The 15,127-nt window shown below is 45.5% G+C and overlaps 1 protein-coding gene across 2 annotated transcripts; it reads left to right on the forward strand.

Annotated features, from left to right (window-relative positions):
• The first annotated feature begins 56 nt into the window (after positions 1 to 56).
• Positions 57 to 7,960, forward strand: LOC119322568 (putative disease resistance protein RGA3). 2 transcript variants are annotated; one of them, XM_037596050.1, is made up of 7 exons: positions 57 to 123; positions 226 to 318; positions 532 to 1,588; positions 3,470 to 5,621; positions 6,061 to 7,074; positions 7,171 to 7,389; positions 7,646 to 7,960. In XM_037596050.1, the coding sequence occupies exons 3-6, from the start codon at positions 548 to 550 to the stop codon at positions 7,251 to 7,253; spliced, it is 4,290 nt and encodes a 1,429-aa protein (XP_037451947.1). In that variant the 5' UTR covers positions 57 to 123; positions 226 to 318; positions 532 to 547; the 3' UTR covers positions 7,254 to 7,389; positions 7,646 to 7,960. The 2 variants fall into 2 exon arrangements, with proteins under 2 accessions (XP_037451947.1, XP_037451948.1); XM_037596051.1 differs by lacking the exon at positions 57 to 123 and having other exon boundaries at positions 151 to 318.
• Positions 7,961 to 15,127: the final 7,167 nt, after the last annotated feature.

A 15,127-nucleotide genomic window follows, 5' to 3' on the forward strand; every position in this document is an offset into this window, starting at 1 on the left:
TAACATTAGACGTGGCATCAATTTTATCGTACCATTCATCAGCTAGCTCAGCTGCCAGCTAACAGGCCGGTCTGCTGAATAATCCAAGGCTCAACGCGTGCGGATGTTTCCGTCGATCACAATGTGCGAGTTATGTTTAATCCCATACAAGTTGCATGTAATCTAGTAACATGACAGAGTCAGAGAACTAATTATATATTTTCCCTTTGGCTTATATATACGCAGTGCCTCGTCCTTGTTAGCCCTTCACCAGTACTGATGTATTACGAGTTGCTCCATAGGAGCTAGAGCAGGACCCAACATCCATCCACCTTGAAGGTAATTTTGCATCCCTCTCTTTACGTTTAGCTGGCTTTTCTTGCATCTGTCCATCTAGGTAGTCTGCCCATGCTTATGAATTAATTATAACTCGTTCCTCATGTGCCCATGTTAGCATTCTAGTGTTGCCTTTTTTCAATAATTTTGGCTGGCAATCTTCAGCTCCAACTAGTGGCGGGGATGATTATGATATGTGGTTAAAATTTGTTACAGAAGAAACGTAGCAAACATGGCAATGGTCCTGGATGCATTTGCATCCTATGTGCTAAACATGCTAACGGAGATGGCGAGGGAAGAGGTGCACATGCTGCTTGGATTCAGACGGGTGATTGACAAGATGGACATTAAACTTAGGGACCTCAAGAACTTCCTCGCCGATGTTGACAAGAGAAACATCACCGACAAGAGCGTGCAAGAGTGGGTGGGCGAACTCAAGCGTGCCATGTACGAAGCTGCTGATATACTTGACCTCTGCCAGCTCAAGGCTATGGAGCGCCGTCCGTCCACTTTAAATGTGGGGTGCTTCAACCCCTTGCTCTTTTGCATGCGGAATCCCTCCCATGCCCACGATATTGGCACCCGCATCAAGGCGCTCAACAAGAGGCTCGACACCATCAAGGAGCAAAGCGCTGCTTTCAGCTTCATCAATCTTGGTGCCTATGAGGATCGTGGCAGCAAGGTGCAAACATCTCATTCTGGTAATACCGGCCGTGAGACCTCAGGAGGGTTTGATCGGTTGGGTGTAGTTGGGGAGAAGATCGAAGAGGACACCAGAAAGCTGGTTGAGATCATGCTGACTGAAAAGGAGGGCAATACCAACATCATGGTGGTCGCTATTGTTGGTGTAGGCGGGATCGGTAAGACCACCCTTGCCCAGAAGGTCTTCAGTGATGAAACCGTTAAGGACGAGTTTGACAAGACGATATGGTTGAGCATCAACCAGAACATTGATAAGGTTGAGTTGCTCAGGACAATCATCACGCTTGCAGGGGGCATACACGGAGGTGAAAAGGCGTTGGCTGTGTTGCAGCCAATCCTTAGTACTGCCTTGACAGGGAAAAGGCTATTGCTGGTGCTAGATGACGTGTGGAGCCACGGAGCATGGGGTGATATCCTCGAAATACCCTTGGCTAATGTTGTCGCTCAAGGTAGTCGAGTCCTTGTCACTACTAGAGATGAAAGAGTTGCCCGAGGGATGAAAGCTGTGCTTCCTTACCACCACATCGACAAATTAGAGGAGGAGGACGCCTGGTTATTGCTCAAAAAACAGGTATATAACAGAACTCCATTCATCATTAGTAATTGCTAGCTTCTTAACTTGGAGTAGAGATATAATAATTGAACACACACGTTTTGTTATTCTTTGAGATTACAAGATGAACCCATAACAAGTTAGGAACACTATACTTATGGCACCACACGATGTCACATGCACACGCCGTGCCTGTCTGTGAGTTAATAAGGCATAATATTTATCTAGACATCAATTTTTATCCGATGAAATTGCATGCCTCGCTTCCACCGCAACATGAGACCTCATGCTCATATATTCCCTCATGTACCAAGTGTATGCCAGATTGATTGTAGTCATATCTAGGACTAAATACATACATTTTGGCTAGTGCCTCTCTCAAAACAAATATATCTTTTCCCTTTTAGAAAGTTAAAATTTTGAAATATATATGGTCGCCACCTGTAGTGCAAGTCCAAACAAAGTATATAATTTGTGACATCACATAAATGTAAGAAACTACTCCCTCCGTTCCAAAATAGATGACCCAACTTTGTACTAAAGTTAGTATAAAGTTGAGTCATCTATTTTGGAACGGAGGGAGTAGCAAGGTGGTATTACGAAAGTGTTATTCTAGTCCAGAGCTCAAATGCTCCCGCTATGAACAGTAAATTTTTTAAAATAGAAACAAATTCAAAATAATCTGATTTTTTTGGCAACAAACATTTCTTAGATTTCTTCTTGCATGTAAATTTTTCGTGATGACACAACATTCTTGGATGTGTGGGCAAATAAAAGTGCTCCAAAATGCTTTAAGAAATAGTCTACCAGGAGCATCAATTCTTTTTTGCCCAGACCTCAACAAATGTCACTGCATCACGGAAATTTGCATGCATGCGAAACATTCATCAATGTTTATCGCAAAAAAAAATCAGATTTTTTGAATATTTTTACTATTTTTTTATTGTACTGTTCATCTGGGTGTGTCTGCACCCGGGAGCAGAAATTCCATTGTCTGTTGGTATTGTTTTACCATCATGCTCACAAATATATAGTCAATACTTGGGCCAAGATTCAGTTGTGTTTCGCTGGAGGTGTCAATAAACCCACATTAAGCGGTACAATACTAATGCTGCAATATAACTGTAGTCGTTAGAATAGTACGGAGCAACACTCAAGCCCATCAAAAGACGTAAGCCACCCTGCCCATGAATTGCAAATGGGAGTAACTTCAAGGAAATGTTAATATGATTAAAAGAAAAGAGCCTTACTAAACACTTACGTACTGGCTTCATGTAAAAGGGTTAACTCAGAAGAGCAACATCTTGGGCCTACAAAGGTTATATGAAACTGAAAGTGTAACTCTGGTTAAACTTGCACCGCGGTACTAAAACTTGCAGTGCTTCAAGTGTGTCTCGAAAGGGGTACAACTTCAGATCAATGCCCTCGGCATTAGAATGCATGAACTAAGATGCTCATGTGCCAAACTTACAGTATACTCCCTCCGTCCGGAGATACTTGTCCCTAAAATGAATACAAATGGATGCATCTAAAACTAAAATACATCTAGATACATCCATTCCTCGGACAAGTATTTCCGGACGGAGGGAGTATTAATCTAAGCATCTCGCTAAAACAGTAATAAACTGAGCATCTTGTCTGGGTGAGCATGTGCTGATGGTAGCTAGCGCTCACGTGCTAGGTAACTGGGTTGACAGTCACATCCCTGGACCCTGGTTACCAGTTCATTCACTTGGCAATTCAGTTTAGGTAGTAGATTAACTGGGATTCATTAGTTTATTTTCTTTACGAGCTTATCATTGACTGATATTGGATTGCCACTAGCCTCTGAGTAACTGCAATTTATTTAAAAAAAATGCAAACTTCTCCTTATTGACTGTCAGTTAAAACTGCTTGCAGATAGTCTCAAGTGAAACAAATGAACATGAAGTTGATATGCTCAAGGATATTGGGCTGCAAATTATAGCGAAATGTGATGGTTTGCCCCTTGCTGTTAAAGTAATGGGAGGACTCTTGTGTCAAAAGGACAATAAGCACCGTGACTGGGAGATGGTTCTGGATGATTCCATATGGTCAGTATCTGGAATGCCCGAAGTGCTAAACCATGCAGTACATTTAAGCTATGAAGATTTACCTTCTTGCATCAAGCAATGCTTTCTATGCTACTCCCTTCTCCCAAAAACTGCATTGTTTGGAAGAGATGACATAATTGGCATGTGGATTAGTGAAGGATTTCTTCACGGGCCCTCAGACGACTTAGAAGAATTAGGAAGCAAGTACTATAAGGAGCTGATAATGAGGAACCTGATAGAGCCAAATGCACAGTACCTTGATCAATGTGTCTGCAACATGCATGATGTAGTGCGCTCATTTGCTCAATTTGTGGCTAGAGATGAGGCATTGACAGCTCTCAGTGGAGAAACTAATATTGATAGTAAACTTAGTGCACATAAATTTCTTCGATTATCTCTTGAAAGCAAAGCATCAGAATCAGATGGGCTAGACTGGAGTTCTTTAGAAGCACAAAAGACATTGAGAACACTAATATCAGTTGGCCATATAAATATGAAGCCTAGTGATTCATTGGTTCATTTTCCATGTCTGCGGACACTACATATTGATTCTGCACATGTTGTTAGATTGGTTGAATCTTTGCATGAATTCAAGCACCTGCGCTACTTGTCCTTACAGAACTCTGATATATCTTGTCTGCCAGATAGCATTGGAAAGATGAAATTTTTGCAGTACATTAACCTTAGAGGATGCCAGCAATTTGTGGAACTTCCACATAGCATTGTAAAGTTATGGAAGCTAAGGTATCTTAACTTCAACAAAACGAGTATAAGTGGCATACCTAGGGGGTTCTGTGATCTTACAAATCTGAGGATAATACATGGGTTTCCAGCTCAGGTAGATGGTGAGTGGTGCAGTGTGGAAGAGTTGGGCCCTCTTTATCGGCTCAAGCATGTTGGAATACAGGGGTTGGAGAATGTAACTACTTCCTCGTCTGCAGCAAAGGCAAGGCTTGGTGAGAAGGTGCATCTTACCAACCTAGACTTAACATGCAGTAGTATATTGGGTGACAATGGGCTGATTAGAGAGGAAGATATGGTCTCTGAGGAAGAGCAACAACGAATAGAGAAGGTGTTTGATGAGCTCTGCCCTCCGCCCAGGTTAGAATATCTTGCCATTGAAGGATATTTTGGCCGATGGCTCCCAAGGTGGATGATGTCGTCATCAGCTATGCCCCTCAAGAGCTTGAGGACTTTAATGATTGACGACCTGGCTTGCTGCACACAGCTTCCTGATGGCTTATGTCAGCTCCCTTATTTGGAGTTCATTCAGATCAACCGTGCTCCAGCCATCAAGCGTGTTGGACCAGATTTCCTGCAATCCTACCATCAGCATAGCCCTCGTCCTTCCCAGGTGGTTATTGCATTTCCGAGATTGCATGTGATGAATTTAGCGGGAATGGTGGAATGGGAAGAGTGGGAGTGGGAGGAGCAAGTGCAAGCATTTCCTGTCTTACAGAATCTTGCGCTAATTAGCTGTAAATTGCGGCGTCTTCCTCCGGGCCTTGCCTACCAGGCAAGAGCTTTAAATGTATTGTCCATACAACAAGTCCAGGGTCTCAGCTCTCTAGAGAACTTTGGATCTCTGGTCGAGCTGGAAGTGGCTGGAGGCCTTGACCTAGAGAGAATCACTAATCTCCCCAGACTAAAGAAGCTTACCATCAAGAACTGCTCAAAGGTGAAGGTGCTAGAAGGTGTTCCTGCACTCCAGACTCTCGTGCTTGTGGATTTAAACATGGAGACACTCCCAGAATACATGAGAGGTATAAATGCAAGGCATTTGGAGCTCTACTGCAGCCTAGCACTGCTCGCTTCCATAGCCGCCGGGCAATCTGGCCCTTTGTGGGACAAGTTCAGCCATGTTGAGCATGTCAAGGCATATGCACGGGAAGGAGATACTCCAAGAAAATGGTTTGTCCTGTACACAGCTAATCCCTACAACTTGGAGACAAATGTCAGCCGCTCTTTCATGTCCAAAGGTATTACAGATAGCATTGCTCGTTCATCTTAATTTGTCTATTTATCCTTGTTGTTTTTACCTGTCTGTTTTGTACCTTGCATCAGTATGTTATAGTTTTAGAATATTCTCTACATTCTCATTCCTATTGAATACGCCCTTCTACAGTAGGACAACAAAAACTTCTTAGTAATGTCAACATAGATGTATTACTAGTTTTTCTTTATGAAAATAGATGACTGGCTTTTCTTTCGTTTTGTAGTGGCTATTTGTTTGGCCAATGCTACTTCCTGATTTGGCTGAAGTCGCTCATTTGCTAAGTTTCTTTTGTTCTCATTTGTTCCCTACTTCCCCTGCTCATATGTTATTTCTGAATCTAAAAATTTCAACTCCTCGCATTTGAGCTCTTGCTTTGCAAGCTATGGATTTTATAATCAATTTTCGGCTTTCTTCTTATGCAGGAATCTTATCTTCTTTTGAGGACACACAAAGATTTGAATCAGTCTTCAGGATGACAAGAAAAACCTTTAGCTACATCTGCAGCTTGGTGTGTGTGCCGTCATTGGAAGATATGAACAGGTACACCTTTGTCGACGGGAGGGTACTCTGCTTGGAAGATCGAGTGGCCGTTGCTCTAAGAATGTTGTACTCTAGTGAGCCACCAGAGACTTTAGGATCCTCTGTTGATGTGAACAAGTCAACCATCTTGTTGGTAACTGAGAGGTTTGTTGATGCTGTGTTCAAGCGAGCAAGGCACCACTTGCGCTGGCCAGACTCCAGTAAAATGGATATGATCAAATCCATGTTTGACAAGATCCACAATATGGATAACTGTTGTGGTGTTATATGTACAACTCACATCCCATTTGGATTAAACTGCGACCATGAGAAAAGTGGCAGCATTCAAATGCAAGTCGTCGTTGATACGGAGACAAGGTTCACGAACATTTGGTTGGAATTGGCAGATAGCAAGACCAAGTTGAGAATTTTGCATGACTCTGAAATCTTTGAGGGGTGCGAGAAGGGTGATTGGCTGAACGGCAGCAAGCTGAAGGTAGCATTAGATGGGTCAGAAGTCGGGGAATACATAATTGGTGATGCAGGATACCCTCTTCTCCCATGGCTAATCACACCTTACCAGGATGACCTCTCGGACTCCAAGGTAGAGTTCAATAGGAGACACTCTGCAGCTACAACCTGCGCGCCCAAGGCGCTGGCGAGGCTCCAAGATACATGGAAGTACCTGCAGGGAGATGCATGGTGGCCGGTCAATCCAGAAATTATGGCTAAGATGATCTGTGCCTTCTGCATGTTGCATAACATAGTCATAGATATGGAGGAGGATGCAGCAGTGCAGAGCATTGAGGAGCTGAGTTTCTTTGAGAATGTGCGGCAGTTAAAAAATGAAGATGCCATCAGGGCAAGGGATATGCTGTCACAACACTTCTTGATTGGAAGGTCATCCAAATCAGGAGGTGAATGAACACATCTTAATTTGTTTGTTTTGTCGCTCTGTCCACTAATTTTCCATATGTATCTCCTCATGTTGATTCCCTCCTTCATCTCATTAGTTGGCACAGTAGATCCAGAGGAAGACGATGAATTAGCTGCATCATCCAGAAGCTCATCATTATTCCGGTGGCTCAGGAGATGAGACAAGGAACAAGAAGTGCAGAGAAGAACTGATTGCTAGCCAGCGATCATTATCAAAAAGAAGTTCTCTGGCATGCTGTGATTAAAGCCATGTTATTCTCTCGATTGAGCAATATCGCAGAACTCCCTTCTTACAGGTCTGTGAGAATCTTTAACTAAACTCCCCTGGCTTTATATCAGTTACATAACTCCAGAAGAAAGGTAACTGATTCAACTGTTAGCTGTGTGCTAAGCAAAACATCAGTAGCTATTAACAAGTGCCTTAATTGATGGTTTATTCAATAAGATTTGTGATCTGGATAAAAAAATTAGCAGCTATACTAAGAATCATTGATATATTAAACCCTATTGCATGGTCGTATATCTGAATAATCAAAACCTTGGTCTGATCAGGTAGAAGTGAAGCGCTTCATCCTGCTGGTCGGAGCTTTTGAATGCACGAATGCAAAATCAAAGGTGCAATGGAGCCAGAGACTGCTTTGATACTGCTAATGAATTGAAGGTGAACCTTCGTTTAAAAATACAAATTGGTCATCTATCTACTTGGCAAAGACAAGTGTGTCGTCGTGTAGTCTACTTTGATGTTGTACTAAGTAAAACAAATTGGTCATCTATCTACTTGGCAAAGACAAGTGTGTCGTCGTGTAGTCTACGTTGATGTTGTACTAAGTAAATCTTGAAATACGTATTAGACCCTATATATCCGGATGTAGGTGTTGCGGAACGTTGCATAAAATAAAAAATTTCCTACGTTCACCAAGAACAATCTATGAGTTCATCTAGCAACGAGAGAGAGGAGTGCATCTACATACCCTTGTAGATCGCGAGCGGAAGCGTTCAAGAGAACGGGGTTGAGGGAGTCGTACTCGCCATGATCTAAATCACCGGAGATCCTAGCGCCGAAAGGACGGCACCTCCGCGTTCAACACACGTACGGTCAGCGTGACGTCTCCTCCTTCTTGATCCAGCAAGGGGGAAGGAGAGGTTGATGATGATCCAGCAGCACGACGGCGTGGTGGTGGATGCAGCAGAACTCCGGCAGGGCTTCACCAAGCTGCTGCGGGAGGAGGACGAGGTGTAGCAGGGGGAGGGAGGCGCCAAGACACAGGGTGCGGCTGCCCTCCCCCTTGCCCTCCTTTATATAGGCCCCCAGGGGGGGCGGCGGCCCTGGGAGATGCAATCTCCCAGGGGGCGGCGGCCAGGGGGGTGGAGTGCCCCCCAAGGCAAGTGGTGCGCCCCCCACCTAGGGTTTCCAACCCTAGGCGCAGGGGGGCTAAGGGGGGCGCACCAGCCCACTAGGGGCTGGTTCCCCTCCCACTTCAGCCCACGGGGCCCTCCGGGATAGGTGGCCTCACCCGGTGGACCCCCGGGACCCTTTCGGTGGTCCCGGTACAATACCGGGTGACCCCGAAACTTTCCCGATGGCCGAAACAACACTTCCTATATAGTTTTCTTTACCTCCGGACCATTCCGGAACTCCTCGTGACGTCCGGGATCTCATCCGGGACTCCGAACAACATTCGGTTTGCTGCATACTCATATTCATACAACCCTAGCGTCAACGAACCTTAAGTGTGTAGACCCTACGGGTTCGGGAGACATGTAGACATGACCGAGACGGCTCTCCGGTCAATAACCAACAGCGGGATCTGGATACCCATGTTGGCTCCCACATACTCCTCGATGATCTCATCGGATGAACCACGATGTCGAGGATTCAAGCAACCCCGTATACAATTCCCTTTGTCAATCGGTACGTTACATGCCCGAGACTCGATCGTCGGTATCCTAATACCTCGTTCAGTCTCGTTACCGGCAAGTCACTTTACTCGTACCGTAATGCATGATCCCGTGACCAAACACTTGGTCACTTTGAGCTCATTATGATGATGCATTACCGAGTGGGCCCAGAGATACCTCTCTGTCATACGGAGTGACAAATCCCAGTCTCGGTCCGTGTCAACCCAACAGACACTTTCGGAGATACCTGTAGTGCACCTTTATAGTCACCCAGTTACGTTGTGACGTTTGGTACACCCAAAGCACTCCTACGGTATCCGGGAGTTACACGATCTCATGGTCTAAGGAAGAGATACTTGACATTGGAAAAGCTCTAGCAAAACGAACTACACGATCTTGTGCTATGCTTAGGATTGGGTCTTGTCCATCACATCATTCTCCTAATGATGTGATCCCGTTATCAACGACATCCAATGTCCATAGTCACGAAACCATGACTATCTGTTGATCAACGAGCTAGTCAACTAGAGGCTTACTAGGGACATATTATGGTCTATTATTCACACGTGTATTATGATTTCCGGATAATACAATTATAGCATGAATAAAGACAATTATCATGAACAAGGAAATATAATAATAATCCTTTTATTATTGCCTCTAGGGCATATTTCCAACAGTCTCCCACTTGCACTAGAGTTAATAATCTAGTTACATTGTGATGAATCAAACACCCATAGAGTTCTGGTGTTGATCATGTTTTGCTCGTGAGAGAGGTTTAGTCAACGGATCTGCGACATTCAGATCCGTATGTACTTTGCAAATATCTATGTCTCCATCTTGAACATGTTCACGGATGGAGTTGAAGCGACGCTTGATGTGCCTGGTCTTCTTGTGAAACCTGGGCTCCTTGGCAAGGGCAATAGCTCCAGTGTTGTCACAGAAGAGTTTGATCGGCCCCGACGCATTGGGTATGACTCCTAGGTCGGTGATGAACTCCTTCACCCAAATTGCTTCATGCGCTGCCTCCGAGGCTGCCATGTACTCCGCTTCACATGTAGATCCCGCCACGACGCTCTGCTTGCAGCTGCACCAGCTTACTGCTCCACCTTTCAACATATACATGTATCCGGTTTGTGACTTAGAGTCATCCAGATCTGTGTCGAAGCTAGCGTCGATGTAACCCTTTACGGCGAGCTCTTCGTCACCTCCATAAACGAGAAACATGTCCTTTGTCCTTTTCAGGTACTTCAGGATATTCTTGACCGCTGTATAGTGTTCCTTGCCGGGATTACTTTGGTATCTTCCTACCAAACTTACGGCAAGGTTTACATCAGGTCTGGTACACAGCATGGCATACATAATAGATCCTATGGCTGAAGCATAGGGGATGACACTCATCTCTTTTTTATCTTTTGCCGTGGTCGGGCATTGAGCTGAGCTCAATCTCACACCTTGCAATACAGGCAAGAACCCTTTCTTAGACTGATCCATTTTGAACTTCTTCAAAATCTTATCAAGGTATGTGCTTTGTGAAAGACCTATGAGGCGTCTCGATCTATCCCTATAGATCTTGATGCCTAATATGTAAGCAGCTTCTCCAAGGTCCTTCATTGAAAAACACTTATTCAAGTAGGCCTTAATGCTGTCCAAAAGTTCTATATCATTTCCCATCAAAAGTATGTCATCTACATATAATATGAGAAATGCTACAGAGCTCCCACTCACTTTCTTGTAAACGCAGGCTTCTCCATAAGTCTGCATCAACCCAAACGCTTTGATCATCGCATCAAAACGAATGTTCCAACTCCGAGATGCTTGCACCAGCCTATAAATGGATCGCTGGAGCTTGCATACTTTGTTAGCATTCTTAGGATCGACAAAACCCTCCGGCTGCATCATATACAGTTCTTCCTTAAGATGCCCGTTAAGGAATGCCGTTTTGACGTCCATCTGCCATATCTCATAATCATAGTATGCGGCAATTGCTAACATGATTCGGACGGACTTCAGCTTCGCTACGGGAGAGAATGTCTCATTGGAGTCAACCCCTTGAACTTGTCGATAACCCTTAGCGACAAGTCGAGCTTTATAGACGGTAATATTACCATCCGCGTCCGTCTTCTTCTTAAAGATCCATTTGTTTTCTATCGCTCGCCGATCATCGGGCAAGTCTGTCAAAGTCCATACTTTGTTTTCATACATGGACTCTATCTCGGATTGCATGGCTTCAAGCCATTTGTTGGAATCTGGGCCCGTCATCGCTTCTTCATAGTTCGAAGGTTCACCGTTGTCTCACAACATGATTTCCAGGACAGGGTTGCCATACCACTCTGGTGTGGAACGTGTCCTTGTGGACCTACGAGGTTCAGTAGCAACTTGATCCGAAGTACCTTGATCATAATCATTAATTTCCTCTCCAGTTGGTGTAGGCACCACAGGAACATTTTCCTGAGCTGCACTACTTTCCGGTTCAAGAGGTAGTACTTCATCGAGTTCTACTTTCCTCCCACTTACTTCTTTCGAGAGAAACTCTTTTTCCAGAAAGGATCCGTTCTTGGCAACAAAGGTCTTGCCCTCGGATCTTAAGTAGAAGGTATACCCAATGGTTTCCTTAGGGTATCCTATGAAGACGCATTTTTTCGACTTGGGTTCGAGCTTTTCAGGTTGTAATTTCTTGACATAAGCATCGCATCCCCAAACTTTTGGAAACGACGGCTTAGGTTTCTTCCCAAACCATAATTCATACGGTGTCGTCTCAACGGATTTAGACGGTGCCCTATTTAAAGTGAATGTAGCTGTCTCTAGAGCGTATCCCCAAAATGATAGCGGTAAATCGGTAAGAGACATCATAGATCGCACCATATCCAATAGAGTGCGATTACGACGTGCGGACACTTCGTTACGCTGAGGTCTTCCAGGCGGCGTGAGTTGTGAAACGATTCCACATTTCCTTAAGTGTGTACCAAATTCGTGACTTAAGTATTCTCCTCCACGATCTGATCGTAGGAACTTTATCTTTCGGTCACGTTGATTCTCTACCTCATTCTGAAATTCCTTGAATTTTTCAAAGGTTTCAGACTTGTGTTTCATTAAGTAGACATACCCATATCTACTCAAGTCATCAGTGAGAGTGAGAACATAACGATATCCTCTGCGGGCCTCAACGCTCATTGGACCGCACACATCGGTATGTATGATTTCCAATAAGTTGGTTGCTCGCTCCATTGTTCCGGAGAACGGAGTCTTGGTCATTTTGCCCATGAGGCATGGTTCGCATGTGTCAAATGATTCATAATCGAGAGACTCTAAAAGTCCATCAGCATGGAGCTTCTTCATGCGCTTGATGTTGGAAATATGCCCTAGAGGCAATAATAAAAGCATTATTATTATATTTCCTTGTTCATGATAATTGTCTTTTATTCATGTCATAATTGTATTATCCGGAAATCATAATACACGTGTGAATACATAGACCATAACATGTCCCTAGTGAGCCTCTAGTTGACTAGCTCGTTGGTCGACAGATAGTCATGGTTTTCTGACTATGGACATTAGATGTCATTGACAACGGGATCACATCATTAGGAGAATGATGTGATGGACAAGACCCAATCCTAAGCATAGCACAAGATCGTGTAGTTCGTTTTGCTAGAGCTTTTTCAATGTCAAGTATCTCTTCCTTAGACCATGAGATCGTGTAACTCCCGGATACCGTAGGAGTGCTTTGGGTGTACCAAACGTCACAACGTAACTGGGTGACTATAAAGGTGCACTACAGGTATCTCCGAAAGTGTCTGTTGGGTTGACACGGATCGAGACTGGGATTTGTCACTCCGTATGACGGAGAGGTATCTCTGGGCCCACTCGGTAATGCATCATCATAATGATCTCAAAGTGACCAAGTGTTTGGTCACGGGATCATGCATTACGGTACGAGTAAAGTGACTTGCCGGTAACGAGACTGAACGAGGTTTTGGGATACCGACGATCGAGTCTCGGGCTTGTAACGTACCGATTGACAAAGGGAATAGTATACGGGGTTGCTTGAATCCTCGACGTCGTGGTTCATCCGATGACATCATCGAGGAGCATGTGGGAGCCAACATGGGTATCCAGATCCCGCTGTTGGTTATTGACCTGAGAGCCGTCTCGGTCATGTCTGCATGTCTCCCGAACCCGTAGGGTCTACACACTTAAGGTTCGGTGACGCTAGGGTTGTAGAGATATGAGTATGCAGCAAACCAAAAGTTGTTCGGAGTCCCAGATGAGATCCCGGACGTCACGAGGAGTTCCGGAATGGTCAATAACCAATGAATCCGCTCCATAAGGACCCTTTTCGTCGAATCCGCTCCAACTAAAGTAGGAGAGACAGACACCCGCTGGCCACCTTATGCAACTAGTGCATGTCAGTCGATGGAACCTGTCTCACGTAAGCGTACGTGTAAGGTCGGTCCGGGCCGCTTCATCCCACAATACCGCTGAAGCAAGAAAAGACTAGTAGCAGCAAGAAAGTTGACAAGATCTACGCCCACAAAAAAATTGTGTTCTACTCGTGCAATACAGAACTACGCATAGACCTAGCTCATGATGCCACTGTTGGGGAACGTTGCAGAAAATAAAAAATTTCCTACGGTTTCACCAAGATCCATCTATGAGTTCATCTAAGCAATGAGTGAAAGGAGAGATGCATCTACATACCACTTTGTACATCGCGAGCGGAAGCATTGAAAAGAACGGGGTTGAAGTAGTCGTTCTCGTCGTGATCCTATCACCGGAGATCCTAGCGCTGAACGGACGGCACCTCCGCGTTCAACACACGTACGGTCAGCGTAACATCTCCTCCGTCTTGATCCAGCAAGGGGGAAGGAGAGGTTGATGATGATCCAGCAGCACGACGGCGTGGTGGTGGATGCAGCAGAACTCCGGCAGGGCTTCGCCAAGCTGCTGCGGGAGGAGGACGAGGTGTAGCAGGGGGAGGAAGGCGCCAAGACACAGGGTGTGGCTGCCCTCCCCCTTGCCCTCCTTTATATAGGCCCCCAGGGGGGGCTCCGGCCCTGGGAGATGCAATCTCCCAAGGGGGCGGCGGCCAGGGGGGGTGGAGTGCCCCCCAAGGCAAGTGGTGCGCCCCCCCCCCCCACCTAGGGTTTCCAACCCTAGGCGCAGGGGGGGCCAAGGGGGGGCGCACCAGCCCACTAGGTGCTGGTTCCCCTCCCACTTCAGCCCACGGGGCCCTCCGGGATAGGTGGCCCCACCCGATGGACCCCCAGGACCCTTCCGGTGGTCCCGGTACAATACCGGGTGACCCCGAAACTTTCCCGATGGCCGAAACAGCACTTCCTATATGGTTTTCTTTACCTCCGGACCATTCCGGAACTCCTCGTGACGTCCGGGATCTCATCCGGGACTCCGAACAACATTCGGTTTGCTGCATACTCATATTCATACAACCCTAGCGTCACCGAACCTTAAATGTGTAGACCCTACGGGTTCAGGAGACATGTAGACATGACCGAGATGGCTCTCCAGTCAATAACCAACAGCGGGATCTGGATACCCATGTTGGCTCCCACATACTCCTCGATGATCTCATCGGATGAACCACGATGTCGAGGATTCAAGCAACCCCGTATACAATTCCCTTTGTCAATCGGTATGTTACATGCCCGAGACTCGATCGTCGGTATCCCAATACCTCGTTCAGTCTCGTTACTGGCAAGTCACTTTACTCGTACCGTAATGCATGACCCCGTGACCAAACACTTGGTCACTTTGAGCTCATTATGATGATGCATTACCGAGTAGGCCCAGAGATACCTCTCCGTCATACGGAGTGACAAATCCCAGTCTCGATCCGTGTCAACCCAACAGACACTTTCGGAGATACCTGTAGTGCACCTTTATAGTCACCCAGTTACGTTGTGACATTTGGTACACCCAAAGCACTCCTACGGTATCTGGGAGTTACACGATCTCATGGTCTAAGGAAGAGATACTTGACATTGGAAAAGCTCTAGCAAAACGAACTACACGATCTTGTGCTATGCTTAGGATTGGGTCTTGTCCATCACATCATTCTCCTAATGATGTGATCCCGTTATCAACGACATCCAATGTCCATAGTCAGGAAACCAT

This window comes from Triticum dicoccoides, chromosome 6B (genome assembly GCF_002162155.2).
Source record: "Triticum dicoccoides isolate Atlit2015 ecotype Zavitan chromosome 6B, WEW_v2.0, whole genome shotgun sequence".
NCBI lineage: Eukaryota > Viridiplantae > Streptophyta > Magnoliopsida > Poales > Poaceae > Triticum > Triticum dicoccoides.